Here is a 13,059-nt window from a genome sequence, read left to right as displayed (position 1 = left end):
TGAGTAATACTGACCCCGTGTTGTGTTTGTAAAACCTGCGGTGATCCATTCGGGGATGGTGAGCAGTTGGCTTAGCAAGCGATGCACTGGATTGTGGCTGCTAGGATTGGAGGGATCGAGTCATCACACTACCAGTCTAGAGATGCGGTGTCATGAGTGTTGTAGTTGTATTTTTGGTGTAAAGAGTTTGTATTGAGTCGTATTGTATGAGATATATTAATATTTTATAATTGTTCTTTTATTGTCTAATTTGATCTACTTCCTTGGGAAACCGAGATGGTGACACCGTCATACACTGGGATGGTCCTTGTTAAGGCGTCCTGGTGTGCGGAGGTGTTACAGTTTCATCAGCTACTTTGTATGGCATATTTTGCTTTGAAGAAAAACCTCTGCTATTTTGCCGCTTTCGCAAGAGGGAGGGAAAACCTCTGCTATTTTGCCGCTTGTTTTTTGTGATGAAGAGACATGAAATACATAAGTCTCAACTTTGCCAATTTATAAAATGAGTTCAAATGCTTGTTTCATCAGTTGGTTGCTATTTCATCAGTTATTTGCTTGCTTTTCCTTTAATTTGATAGAGATGTTCAATTATATTAATCATCAAGGTTGCTTGAATAAAAAGGATGGAAAATAAATAATTCAAAAAAGAGAAGTGGAGAATGAAGTACAGGAAAAATGAAGTAGAGAAGGATCAAAATAAAAGTTTTAGCAAAAGAATAAGCAAAAAGGAGGGAGATTTAAATAGGTCCATGTCAAGGTTACCACTAGGGGTTAAATTAAAAATAGGGTTATTATGTAGGATTCGAGAAAACACGAGGTTACCTTATAGAAAAACCGAGAAAAATATGGGTTCATGGGTGTTGCTGTCTTGGTTTTAACGACCAAACTGAGATTCGCCTAAATTTTCCCATATCCATTGGGTTCATAAAAATGAGATTCGTATATATATCCCATTAGAGCCCTATCCAACGAATCTGGGCAGGAGCCTGAACCCATTGTCACTCCGTACTCTTGTCCATCTCTTTCGACGAGAGGTGCTTTGAAATTCTACAACTCAACATATCTCGCTCATCCAAAAAAATGAAATAGATCAATTATAGTTTCCTTAGCTTACACGAATAAAAAAGTTCAATTCCAGGCATGTTAATAAGTTCGAGAACTAAAGTTGGCTGGTGCGAGTGCTAAGGGCTCTCATCTCTTAAACAAGTGGTCATGATTCGATTCCTGACTCTTGCGAACTTGGAAGGGGTCAACCTATTAAATTGCCTTCAGTACCTTGAAGGAGATTGCCCCAACTGTCGGTAGGGATACTCCTGGTCACCACTAGACCTGGCAAAATCAACCCGACCCGGTTGACCCGACCCGAAAAGGATGACCCAAGACCCGAAATCGACCCAAATGACTGAACCCGAATGACACCCGAAGCCCGAAGTGACCCGACCCGACCCGAAAATGACCCGAGCTTTCATGGACCCGTAACAGACCCGACCCGAAATGACCAATCCGAAACCACTCAACCCGAAAATGACCCGACCAAATATAACTTTAATTGACCCTAATCGACTTGAAATGCCTCTCTTCTCTTAATCTTTGACCCGAAAATGGCCTGACCCGAATTAACCCGACCCGCTTGACCCGAAACACACCCGACCAACAAACCCGAAATAGACCCGTAACCCGAAATGAACTGACCCGATCCGAACTAACCCGAAAATTTGAGAAACCCGAAATAACCCGACCCAAACTGGCCCGACCCGAACCCGACCCGGTTGACCCGTTTGCCAGGTCTAGTCACCACCAATAAGTTCGAGTCATTTTGATTCGATTCCTTGTGGGACCCGGTTACATGGACATTGGCTATGGCGAAAGTGAGAGTTTACGTCAAAGACGCAGCAAAATTCAGCAATGGCGGTTCACTCTCCAACTTCTACTCTCTCATTACATTATTGCTTCTTCGCTTTATTTTTGATGTTGATGTGTACGTATATTCTAGGGTTCTTCAATATGCACCTTGATTTTTCTAAAGCTTGATCAATTAATTGCATAATTTAGCAAAGGATACGATCAATCGATCATCAACTAGTTGAAATCATGTGCCCAACTTTGTCAAGTCGCTCTGGATTCTTAAAAAATTAAGATTCTTCATCGTCTATTTCCACTTTTGCCTTTTTTTTTCTTCTTCAATATTTGACTAATTGAAATTATGTGCTTAAAAGTGTTTTAGTTGCTGCTCTTGTGTGCATATTTAATTTGATCTTCATTTTTAAATGTGTTCTTGAATGGTTTCAATTTAAAACGCGAAAGTGGTTACAAAAATATACTTCACTAGGTTTGGTGCCCGGCTTCGCCCGGGCTACCTCTATTTACCGTTAAATTTTATTTTCAATGAAATAAACTATGTTGGAGTTGTCTAACTCACACGTTTACTATTAGTAATATATTTTTTTATGACATATCTTGCAATTATAATGAAATGTAAAATTTATTTTCAAATTATGAGACACGTTCACTATCCCGCTATTAATATTATTACCTTCACGATATTTTTTGTTAATATCATTACGTTCACTACTCCCGTGGTTACTATTATTTCTTTTACTAATTACTCTTTTTTTTTTTGTTAAATTCATTATTCTCGTTAATTTTATCCGGCATGTATTTAAATAAATAAAAATATTTTCTTGAGTCGATTGGTTATTTAATTGTTCATACTTTTTCTCATTGTTACCACTGTTATTTTTACTACATTCGTTATTACATTCACTACTCCCACTTTCATTATTATAACTTTCACTACTCCCACATTAATACCGTTAATTTTATTAATCTCGTTGCTGCTACTATTACTTTTACTACATTTAACTTAATTTATAATTCTACGATGATACTAATTAATTTCATAAGTGGGGCATGTTAATTTTACGGAAAATTACTATATTATTGTGTTTTCTAAATTTAATTACTTTAATTTAATGTAGTTTCCATAAATATTCTTCATCAAGGCATGTTTATATTATACTTTTAACCAAAACTATATAATATTTACATTGAGATCCCTTTATCAGGTCCATCACACGGTGCTATCGATTTAAAACTATATAGTATATTTAATTTGTATAAATTTCTTTAATTACATTGAAGTCCCTTGGTTTCTGGAATTAATATATAGTATTGATGTTGATTGATCTCAGGTTTAGTAGTACTTAACTAATTAAATAAAATGGTCCAAAGTAAGTGGGATAATACATAGATTGAGAACTCTCTAATATCGCTTAAAAGTTCATCTTTTAAGTATATATATTGATTGATTGATACTCGTATAAAGAGCTTATGTAGGACTGTAGGAGTACTTTTTAACATAACTTCCTGAGTCTTTGTACCCACATGCTCACATCTTTCACTGGCCTTGCGGTAAACGGTTGTATACTAAATTAGCTAAATGCTACCGTAATAATTTGTGTAAAACTGCTTTTCAAGAGAAATTTGAGACTCTTTTGTGGCAAATGAAAAACTTTTTTGTATTAATTCAACTTTTACACTAGTACAGTAGTACTGTATTATGCAAGGAGTATTTGAATATTGTGGATGGTTAATTAGGGACCCCACCTGTGCATTAGGTTTTAAGTTTTGTATTAATTGAGCTAAATGCCTACATATGATAAGATCGAAAAGGGTAGAGTTATACCAGGTGTATGAGGCCTCTCATACACCACCAATGAAAACGCGCCATATGTCAAACTCAAAGAATCTGATTTATTGTAATTAATCCCTTGATTCCTTCATTAATTACCCTCCCTAATTAATGTCCTCGGTTTTGCCATATATTTTATTAATTTAAATAAACTTCTCTCCTAATTTTTATTTAACTCTTATTTATTATTAATATTTTTGTGTATTTCAATATTTATGTATACATTTGTATACCGTATATTTATACTGAGGCGGATACATTAATTAATACGTTATATTTGTACCTGAGCTTATACGATATTAATTGTATATATTTTTATACTGTATATTTCGTAATTTTGTATCTCTGCTTCTTATTTATTATTTATCTTTGTAATATATTTTGTATAATTATTTTTGCTGATTATTTTTTATATGTATTTTTCGTTTTAATTTATTATTGAATATATTTGCGTTCTGTATTTCAAGGTTTTATTTATTTTTTATTATTGATAAATTGTTTTTGCATTTTATAAGGCACTGTTTTTACATTATATTTATTTTTGTATAATTTCATAATATTAAGTATGAAATTAGTGAGTTAAATAAAAAAAATTTAAAATTTATTTTGTATTTTTCTTAAAAAAAATTATTGGACATAATTATTTAATAAAAAATTCTTAAAAAAATGTTAATAATAAAAATTTGTTGGACGTAATTATTTATGGTACAACTATTTTCATTTAAATACTTTTTTTTTTTTACAAAAAGTACGCAGAAAAAAGTTGTTAATAAAATGTACCGCAACAAGGTTCGAACCTTAGACGTCTGGTTAGAAAATTATGTATCTTACCAACTGTGCTACACGAATTGTTTGCTGATAATCTATAACTTCTTATTTTTATGTTGTAATCATTAAGAAGATGAAAGGTCGTTAGGGTTTTCTCCACCTAACTTGCATTTGGCGGGAAACCATGCATTGATTATTTTTTTTGGGAGGGAAATATTGTATTATAAATATAGTCATTCCCTCCAAATTTTAATTCATCCAAACTACATCTTCCCTACTAAATTAATTTAACTATCCTCAAGTGAAATAACAAAAATGTCGGAAGAGAGGAAAGCCCATGCAAGAGACATTGTGTGCACGAGATTGTTCATGAGAGAAATAATCAAACAAGTTGGTCCTACTAATGTCCAAAATGCTTTAACGAGAGCTAGTCCGGGTTACCATGGAAATACTTTCCTTGTCGATTTATTTGAGGAGGAATTTAATATGCTTAATTGGGGTAAATTTGAACTCGACAAAATGTATTGGAAGAAAATTGACGATGGGATAGAGATGTTAGCTACCCCTAAAATTGATTCCTCCATTGTTAGGGTGGAGGAGGAAGAGGAGGACGAAGTAGTGGAGGTGATTGAGGTTATAGCAACCCCTCCTAAGCCGAAGAACTCCGGAAAAGCTATGGGGAACTCGCCATGCACAAAAACCCCCGACATCCTCCCTTCAAAGATGTCCAAGAAGAGGTTCGGGAGGACTCGTCCAAGAAGACTCAATTCTAAGAAACTTAGATTTGATTCTTGTGTTGGTTGTAGTCATTAGGTTTAGTTTTTAAATTCTGTTTGTTGTTTTTTTTTCCCTTTGTACGTCGTTTTTAATATTAATGAAAGTAATTTTCTTTTCATATTACCTTTCTTTTAATTTAATTGTCCTTATAAATTAAAATTTAAAAATATAAAGCAAAAAGGCGACTGTTATCATACTCGATAAAATGGAATTAAAAAAAAATAGTGTAACTCTTACTATTCTCCATAAAATTGAATTATTAACGTTTGTCTTCCCTATGCATCTTAATTTATTTTACAGAATTCGAAAAGGCAAGTAGATTAAAATTATTAATGACCAATTATATTATTAAAAATAATAGTAAATAATATATATCTTAATTTATTTACATGTTTTTAAATAATTGAAAGTAAATATTTTATGTAATTCGTAGACTAAAGTAACATATTAATGCCGAAACATATTTTTAAATGTTAGTTTTATTAAGTTAAAATATTAAAATATAAATTTTATTATTGAAAACATAATATAAATATACAGTTACATTAATAAAGTAACATATTAATATAATGAATGAATATAAAAAAACAAGTTTTAAAATATTAAAATATTAAAACAATCGTTAAATTGATATTAAAATATAAGTTTTTATTTGTTATGAAATAAAAAACAACAGTTAAATTGATATTAAAATATAAGTTTTTATTTTTGTTGTGTTTAAAAAACAATAGTTAAGAAATGAATGGTTTTACTGTTACTTAATTTATTTTGTTTATTAAGTGAAAATATTAAAATAGAAATATAATAAAAATGTTCTACATAGCTTGTCGCGTTGATGATCATCCAAATTTTAGTCCATCATGGTTTGGTTAAAATAAAATTTTAGGGTTTATTTGGGGTTTAGGGTTTATTTGGGGTTTAGGGTTTATTTGTGGTTTAGAGTTTATTTGGGGTTTAGGGTTTCTAGGTTTTTTAGGAGTTTTGGGTTTATAGGGTTTATAGGGTTTATTTGTGGTTTTAGGGTTTTTAGCCATATGTACGATCGTATGTGTAATACGTAAGGTTAAGACGTAAAATTAAGACCTAAGGTTAAGACTTAACGTTTGATCAATATGAGTTTATATATGATTAGAACGCAAGACTTGATTAAGATACCTATGTCTTATGGTTTAAGATGTTATCGATCGTGCATTGCTATTGAGTAATCATAGCAATATACGATCAATACGAGTTTAGATATCAATGTATTATGGTCCTATGTATTATGGTTTAAGATGTTATCGATCGAACGTTGCTATTGACTAATCATAGCAATATACAATCAATACGAGTTTAGATACCTATGTCTTGTGGTTTAAGATGTTATACATCGTACATTGCTATTGACTAATTATATCAATGTACGATCAATACGGGTTTAGAAGCCTATGTTTAAAATGTTATAGATCGTACGTTGCTATTGACTAATCATAGCAATGTACGATCAATACGGGTGTAGATACCTATGTCTCGGGACGTAAGTCATAAATTTAAGACCTGAGTTAAGTTGTTATCAATCGTATGTTGCTATAATTAGTTAATTATTCCGATCAACAGTGTAGGACTAATTTTAACAAGTTTCTAAGACTTAAGATGAGATCGTACGTTGCTATCGACTAATCGTTGCAACGTATGATCAATAGGATTGTACGAATATTTTGGCGGGAAAAGGACAATCTAATGTTAAAACAACTTAAAAAGTGATGGTACTTAATAGTTAATCGTGGCCGTTCAGTTGTCATTAAAATATTAGATGATATTCCACATTAAATCGTGGCCGTTGATCCTATAAGTGACCAATCACAAATAAACCCACGGATTGGTAAATATTACAACCTTTATAAGCATTTTTTTTTGTTATCATATCAACTAAAACATAATCAGAGTCTCTCTCTAACTTCTCTCAATAATACTTATTTTCATCTCTTTCTCTATTTGTTCAACTTCTCTCTCTCTTTCTCTCAATAATACCTTTAATATTCTTAATTTTAATTTAATCCTTATTTTTGTATACGTCAAGATGGAAAACGCGGCCGTTGATGTTGTTAATAGATCAATCAGAGGTAAACAAGCTTTGGTGGATGAGCTCCGTGTGACGGAGTTGGAGCATGTTTCGAGGATGAAATCCCTTATGGAACGCCGCAACCGTTGGCATGAAAGAGGTGTCAAAGATTTCGACAAATCACTCGAGGCCCTCATACAATCCTTCTTAAGTGACTATCAAAGGACATACGATTTCAGGAAGGACTTGGAGAGGGAGATCGGGGCCTTAGAGGCTATTTTGCCTTCTTTATCTTAGAAATTAGTTTTATTTTTTTTCTTAATATTGTAACCTTTAATTAAGTTTTAGTTTTTATTAATTTAGTTTTCCTTAATGTTGTAATCTTTATTTTCCTTAATATTGTAATTATAATCTTAGAAAATATTGTCTTGTAGTATTCCGATGTGTTTCTTTAATCTTTAATTGCATTTATTAATGAACCACCACATTTTATTAATTTAATTTTATTTAGTTTAATATAATTTAATTTATTCATGTTATGGTTCACCAAAGGTCACCATCCTTGTTATAAATACGACCGGGGAGTTAAAAGAAAAATCACCTATCTCCCTAACCTTTTCTTACTCATTCACTTTATCTCTCTTTATTTTCTCTCTAAAAACTCAGATTTTTGAAATGGCAGTCGAAATTGCAGGCCTTAACGATCTTATGATTGGATCTATGAGTTTTTTGGAAGAACAAGTTTCCTGTCTCCGTGAACAGGAGTTGAGGGCGATGAAGATGGTGGTCGGGGCGATTAAAATTCGCAACGATTGTTATGCAAATGGCATAAAGGAAATGGAGAAGGAAGCGGATGGTTTCATCAAATCCGTGTTGGGTACTTATGAAAAATGTTGCAAACTTAGGGAAGAATTTGAAGATGATATTAAGATTTTACGATCCTTACTTAATAAGGATTAGGCTTAATATTGTACTTTTTTTTAAGTTTATCTTAATAATAATCTATTTTCGATGTTACATTTTGTCGTTTAATTCTCTAATAGTTTTTTTTTTAGTATAATACAAACCATACAATCCGTCTCGTACATGAGACGCTCTGGTGATTAGGGTTTCCAACTGAGACGTATTATTTAATTTAATAGTTTAATTGAATTTATTCATGAACCACTTAATTTAATTTAATTCATGAACCAAAGGTCACCATCCTTGTTTTAAATACGGGTGAGTTAAAAGAAGTATCCATTTCTACCTAACCTTTTCTTACTCATTCACTTTATCTCTCTTTATCTTCTCTCTAAAAACTCAGAAATTTCAAATGGAAGGCCTTCACAATATTGCTATTGAATCTTTGAGTGGTTTAGAAGAACAGGTTGCCATGCTCCATGAACAGGAGTTCAGAGTGATGAAAATGGTGGTCGGGGCGATTAAAATTCGCAGCGATTGTCATGCAAAAGGCATGAAGGAAATGGAGAAGGAAGCGGATGATTTCGTCAAATCTGTGTTGGGTACTTATGAAAAATGTTGCAAACTTAGGGAAGAATTAGAGGATGATATTAAGATTTTAAAGTCCTTAATTAATAAGGATTAGCCTTAATATTGTACTTTTTTTTTAAGCTTATCTTAATAATAATCTATTTTCGTTGTTACATTTTGTCGTTTAATTCTCTATTTTTTTTATTTTTTTTTGTATAAATTTCATTGTTAATTTTGCAACTGAAGAGACTTGCATGTGGGTAAAGAAAAAGGATCTTCATAGATTTATAAAATATAATACAAACCATACTTATAATAATCCTTACAAAATACGAAATATTAACTAAAATTAATTAAATTCCAAGAGATTCAAGTTGAACAATCTCCCTTTCAATATTCCTAATTTCTATTAGCGCTGGTTCGCGATTTGCCCTTAATATGCTTATCATATTATCCATATTTGCTTGTACGTCCTGCATCCCTCTTGTTATGGCCAAGTCTCGTACATGACACGCTCTGGTGATTAGGGTTTCCAACCGAATGTCAATCTCTCGCAGCCGAGTGAGAACGTTTCTGCGATCCATTGTGTATTGAAATAAGAAAGCAACAAACTGTCTATCCATCTGAAACAATTAAATTAAATTAAGAAGCAACAACCGCACAATCAATTGTGACAAAAACAAAAAAACTCAAACAATAATTGAAGATAAAAGAACAAATACCTTGATTGATAATGGAGGAGTATGGAAGAATAAGATTAGGGTTGGTCTTCTGAAGGATAATTTTGAGATGAATGTGTTTTGCCTTTTATAATGGGAAAAGGTAGCAGTTAGGGTTTTAAAATCCTTTTTTTTTTTTTTTAAAATTGTGACTTGATGTGATTTGGAAGTCAAATCGTTTCTCAGAATTGTGGTCTTTATGCATGCCGCCGGATTTTCTTACACACGCAACAACAATAGTCATTTCAAGTAGAGTAGTGTTTAGTCAAATCAAATTTGAATTGTTCATTTTTTTTATTACTCTTTATGGTTGCTATTATGTCAAATCAATTTAAATTGTTCCTTTTTTTATTACTCTTTATGGTTTGTATTATGTCAAATCAATTTAAATTGTTCATTATTCTTTTTGTGTTGTGTTTTGTCAAATCAATTTTAACGGTTCAAATAAACAAGTAAAAGCGATGGAATTGAATAAAGTACATAAATGGAAAATACTAGAAGTCCACATTTTATATAATTTAAATATTATACAAATTAAAAAACTAACAAACCGAGATGAATACCCAAATAAGAGGAAAAATTGTGGATTTGGGTACAACATCCAAACATACATATATACATACCAAATTAATTTGAAAAAAACTTAGCAATAACATTTTCAATGGAGACATTCTCTTCCATGAGAATGATCCTATTCTCCTTTATTTTTTGGAGGTCTTGTATAGCAGATTCATTTGTAATCTGTACTTGTGATTTGGTACATAATCACGATTTGAATCCTGAAGTTAGCCGGCATGTAGTCAATTATAGGCACATAAGCGAATATTTCAAGACAAGGTTGATGTTGAATGACAGAGCTGGCATACCAATTACCCGGAACTTCAACACATTAGTTAGGGAGGTTGGAGGGATTCATAATCTACATTTCAATGGGCAGGACGCGAGAAACTTCATCAACAACGAACGTCGCAAAAGTAGGTTTCGTGGTGATGCTAAAGAGGTCTTAAATTATTTCGAGGCCTTAAAAGCGCAGAATCCAGATTTTTACTACGCTGTTGAAAGGGACGCGGATAATAAGCTGTTGAACATTTTCTGGTCTGATGCACGATGTCGTGCCATGTACAAGGCTTTTGGTGACCCATCGTCGTTCGATAGTACATTCCTAAGCAACAGTACCGGATGCCTTTGTCCATTCGTTGGAGTTAATCATCATGGAAGTACAATATTATATGCAGCTGCTTTAATTTCATACGAAGACACAGAGTCATTCGAGTGGGTGTTTGAGAAGTGGATGGAATGGATGGGGAGAGCTCCGACCGTCTTACTAACTGATCAATGTAAAGCAATGGAAGGGGCAATCAAGAAAGTGTTCCCGGAGACTAAACATAGATTATGCCTTTGGCATATTCTTCAAAACGCGGATAAGAATCTAAAAGACCACCCACAATTTCCTCGGATTGATAGAGATTTGCGTACGCTTGGACACGAGAGTATCACCGAGGAGGAACTGCAAGATATGTGGGACGATTTCATGGAAAAATACAACTTGCGACGCAACAAATGGTTGAGGGGTGCATGGGATATGAGACAGCGGTGGATGCCTGTTTTTGGAAAGACACTTTACGTGCGGGTATGTCTTCTACTCGGAGGAGTGAACAAACAAACAGATTTATTAAAACGTACATGAGCATAGAAACCGGCCTGATGCAATTCATGGAGCAGTACGAGGATGCCATAGAGAAAAAGATGGAGGACGAGAAAGTCAATAACGCCAAAGACATTAAGAGCCCACTTAAATGGGATCCCATGATATTATTCGAGGATATCTTTAGTAAGGTCTACACAAACAGTAAATTCGAAGAGGTGAAAACAGAGGTATATGGTTGTATAAGCACCAATGTCGAAACTCTTCCAAATAGTTTGGGTTTCATCAAGAGGTTTAGGGCCACATCAAAAGTGACAGAAGCATTTTGGAAGAAAGATCGAAGAAGTTTTGAAGTGAGTATTGACACAATCACTGGTGAGTATAAATGTGGTTGTAAGATGTTTGAATTTAGAAGGATCTTATGTCGCCATATCATGAAGTGTCTTGATGTGTTGGACGTAAAAGCTATCCCAGACAAATACATAATCGAGCGCCGCGCAAGGATTTGGTTAGAGGATACGAAAATATTCGGGTTGGGTACTACAACCCGGATGACTCAGAACGTGTTAAAAGGTCTCTTGAGATAACGGTAAAAAATGATTACATTAAGAGGTTGGCTATGCAAAGTGAAGGGTCTTCGACATTTATAATAGCGAGAACCGATGAACTAATCAAAGAGTTAGAGGCTCATCTGGGATACGATCTATAGATTCATTTGCGGCAGGTGGAGTTTCCTCAAAAATGTGGGGTCGTAGGAGACTACGACCTAGGGAGACTATCATAAACACACCTCAACAAGAAGGTGACATTAGAGACCCCCCGACAAGCGAGGGAATGGCAGAAGACGTATTGTCAAACAGACAAAGAGAAGGAGAAAGACAAATGATGAGGATCCGACAACCACTACGCTCCCCCAAATACGAACCCAACCCGACATGTTCCAAACGATGATGCTTCATCCTTTATGAGTGGCTTTAGTGGTACACAAAATACTCCACGTTTTACACCGTCACAAAATACTCCGACGTTCTCCCAATCGCAATTTAGGTCACAATATTCAAATTCTCAATATTCTCAATATACAAATTATAGTCATAGGTTGTAAATAGGAAGTATGATTTTTTTTTGTATATCATTTGACTTCTTTAAACAAATAATGTATGATCAATCAAAATCAATGACTATTTTCCTTAATTCATTTTCACAAGATTATTGAGTATATGTCTTCAAGTATTAGAATAGCATACGGTTAACTTGTGCAAAATTATGCCAAAAAAAAAAAGAAAAACCCACAAGAGGATTCGAACACGAGACACTTAGTAAGGAAAGCATGAACTAAGTAAGGAAACCACTTTGCACCCACTAACTTATCTTGTCATATGTCCAATCCTATATATATATATATATATATATATATATATATATATATATATATATATATATATATATATATATATAAGGTCTTTTTAACTTCCGGTCATGGATATTAGCAAATACTTCTTATAACTTAAAAAAATAAAATATTTATCAATTTAATTAAAATTTTAAAATGATGTGTATAAAAAAAGACATAACTTACTCATACCCACATAAGCAAAAAAAAAAGTACAATGAAAATTAATCATAAAATAAATTTAATTTTAAATTTTTAAAAAAAAAAAATTAATTTAAAGAAATTAAATATTAAAAACAGTGTGTATAAAACAAAACATTACGCAAAAAAATAAATTACAACGAAATTTAGGTATAATTTAAAATAATATAAGACAAAAGAAAAGGTATTATATGAAAAAATATTAATTGAAAAAAAAATTTTAAAAAAAAAAATTTAACGTAAATACATAAACATACATATAAGGAATAATCATACCGTATAAAGAAATTGATACAATACGTATCAATTAACCGTAGCGTATACAGGACTGTGTACATATATTAGAGGTAT

At 32.7% G+C, this 13,059-nt stretch overlaps 1 protein-coding gene across 1 annotated transcript; it reads left to right on the top strand.

Moving 5' to 3' along the window:
• Positions 1-8,592: 8,592 nt before the first annotated feature.
• LOC141617154 (protein FAR1-RELATED SEQUENCE 5-like) lies at positions 8,593-11,701 on the top strand. Its single transcript, XM_074434336.1, has 3 exons — positions 8,593-8,843; positions 10,325-11,099; positions 11,192-11,701. The coding sequence occupies exons 1-3, from the start codon at positions 8,593-8,595 to the stop codon at positions 11,699-11,701; spliced, it is 1,536 nt and encodes a 511-aa protein (XP_074290437.1).
• Positions 11,702-13,059: the final 1,358 nt, after the last annotated feature.

Source organism: Silene latifolia, chromosome X, assembly GCF_048544455.1.
Source record: "Silene latifolia isolate original U9 population chromosome X, ASM4854445v1, whole genome shotgun sequence".
Classification (NCBI taxonomy): Eukaryota; Viridiplantae; Streptophyta; class Magnoliopsida; order Caryophyllales; family Caryophyllaceae; genus Silene; species Silene latifolia.
This window is presented reverse-complemented; position numbering and strand designations above follow the sequence as displayed.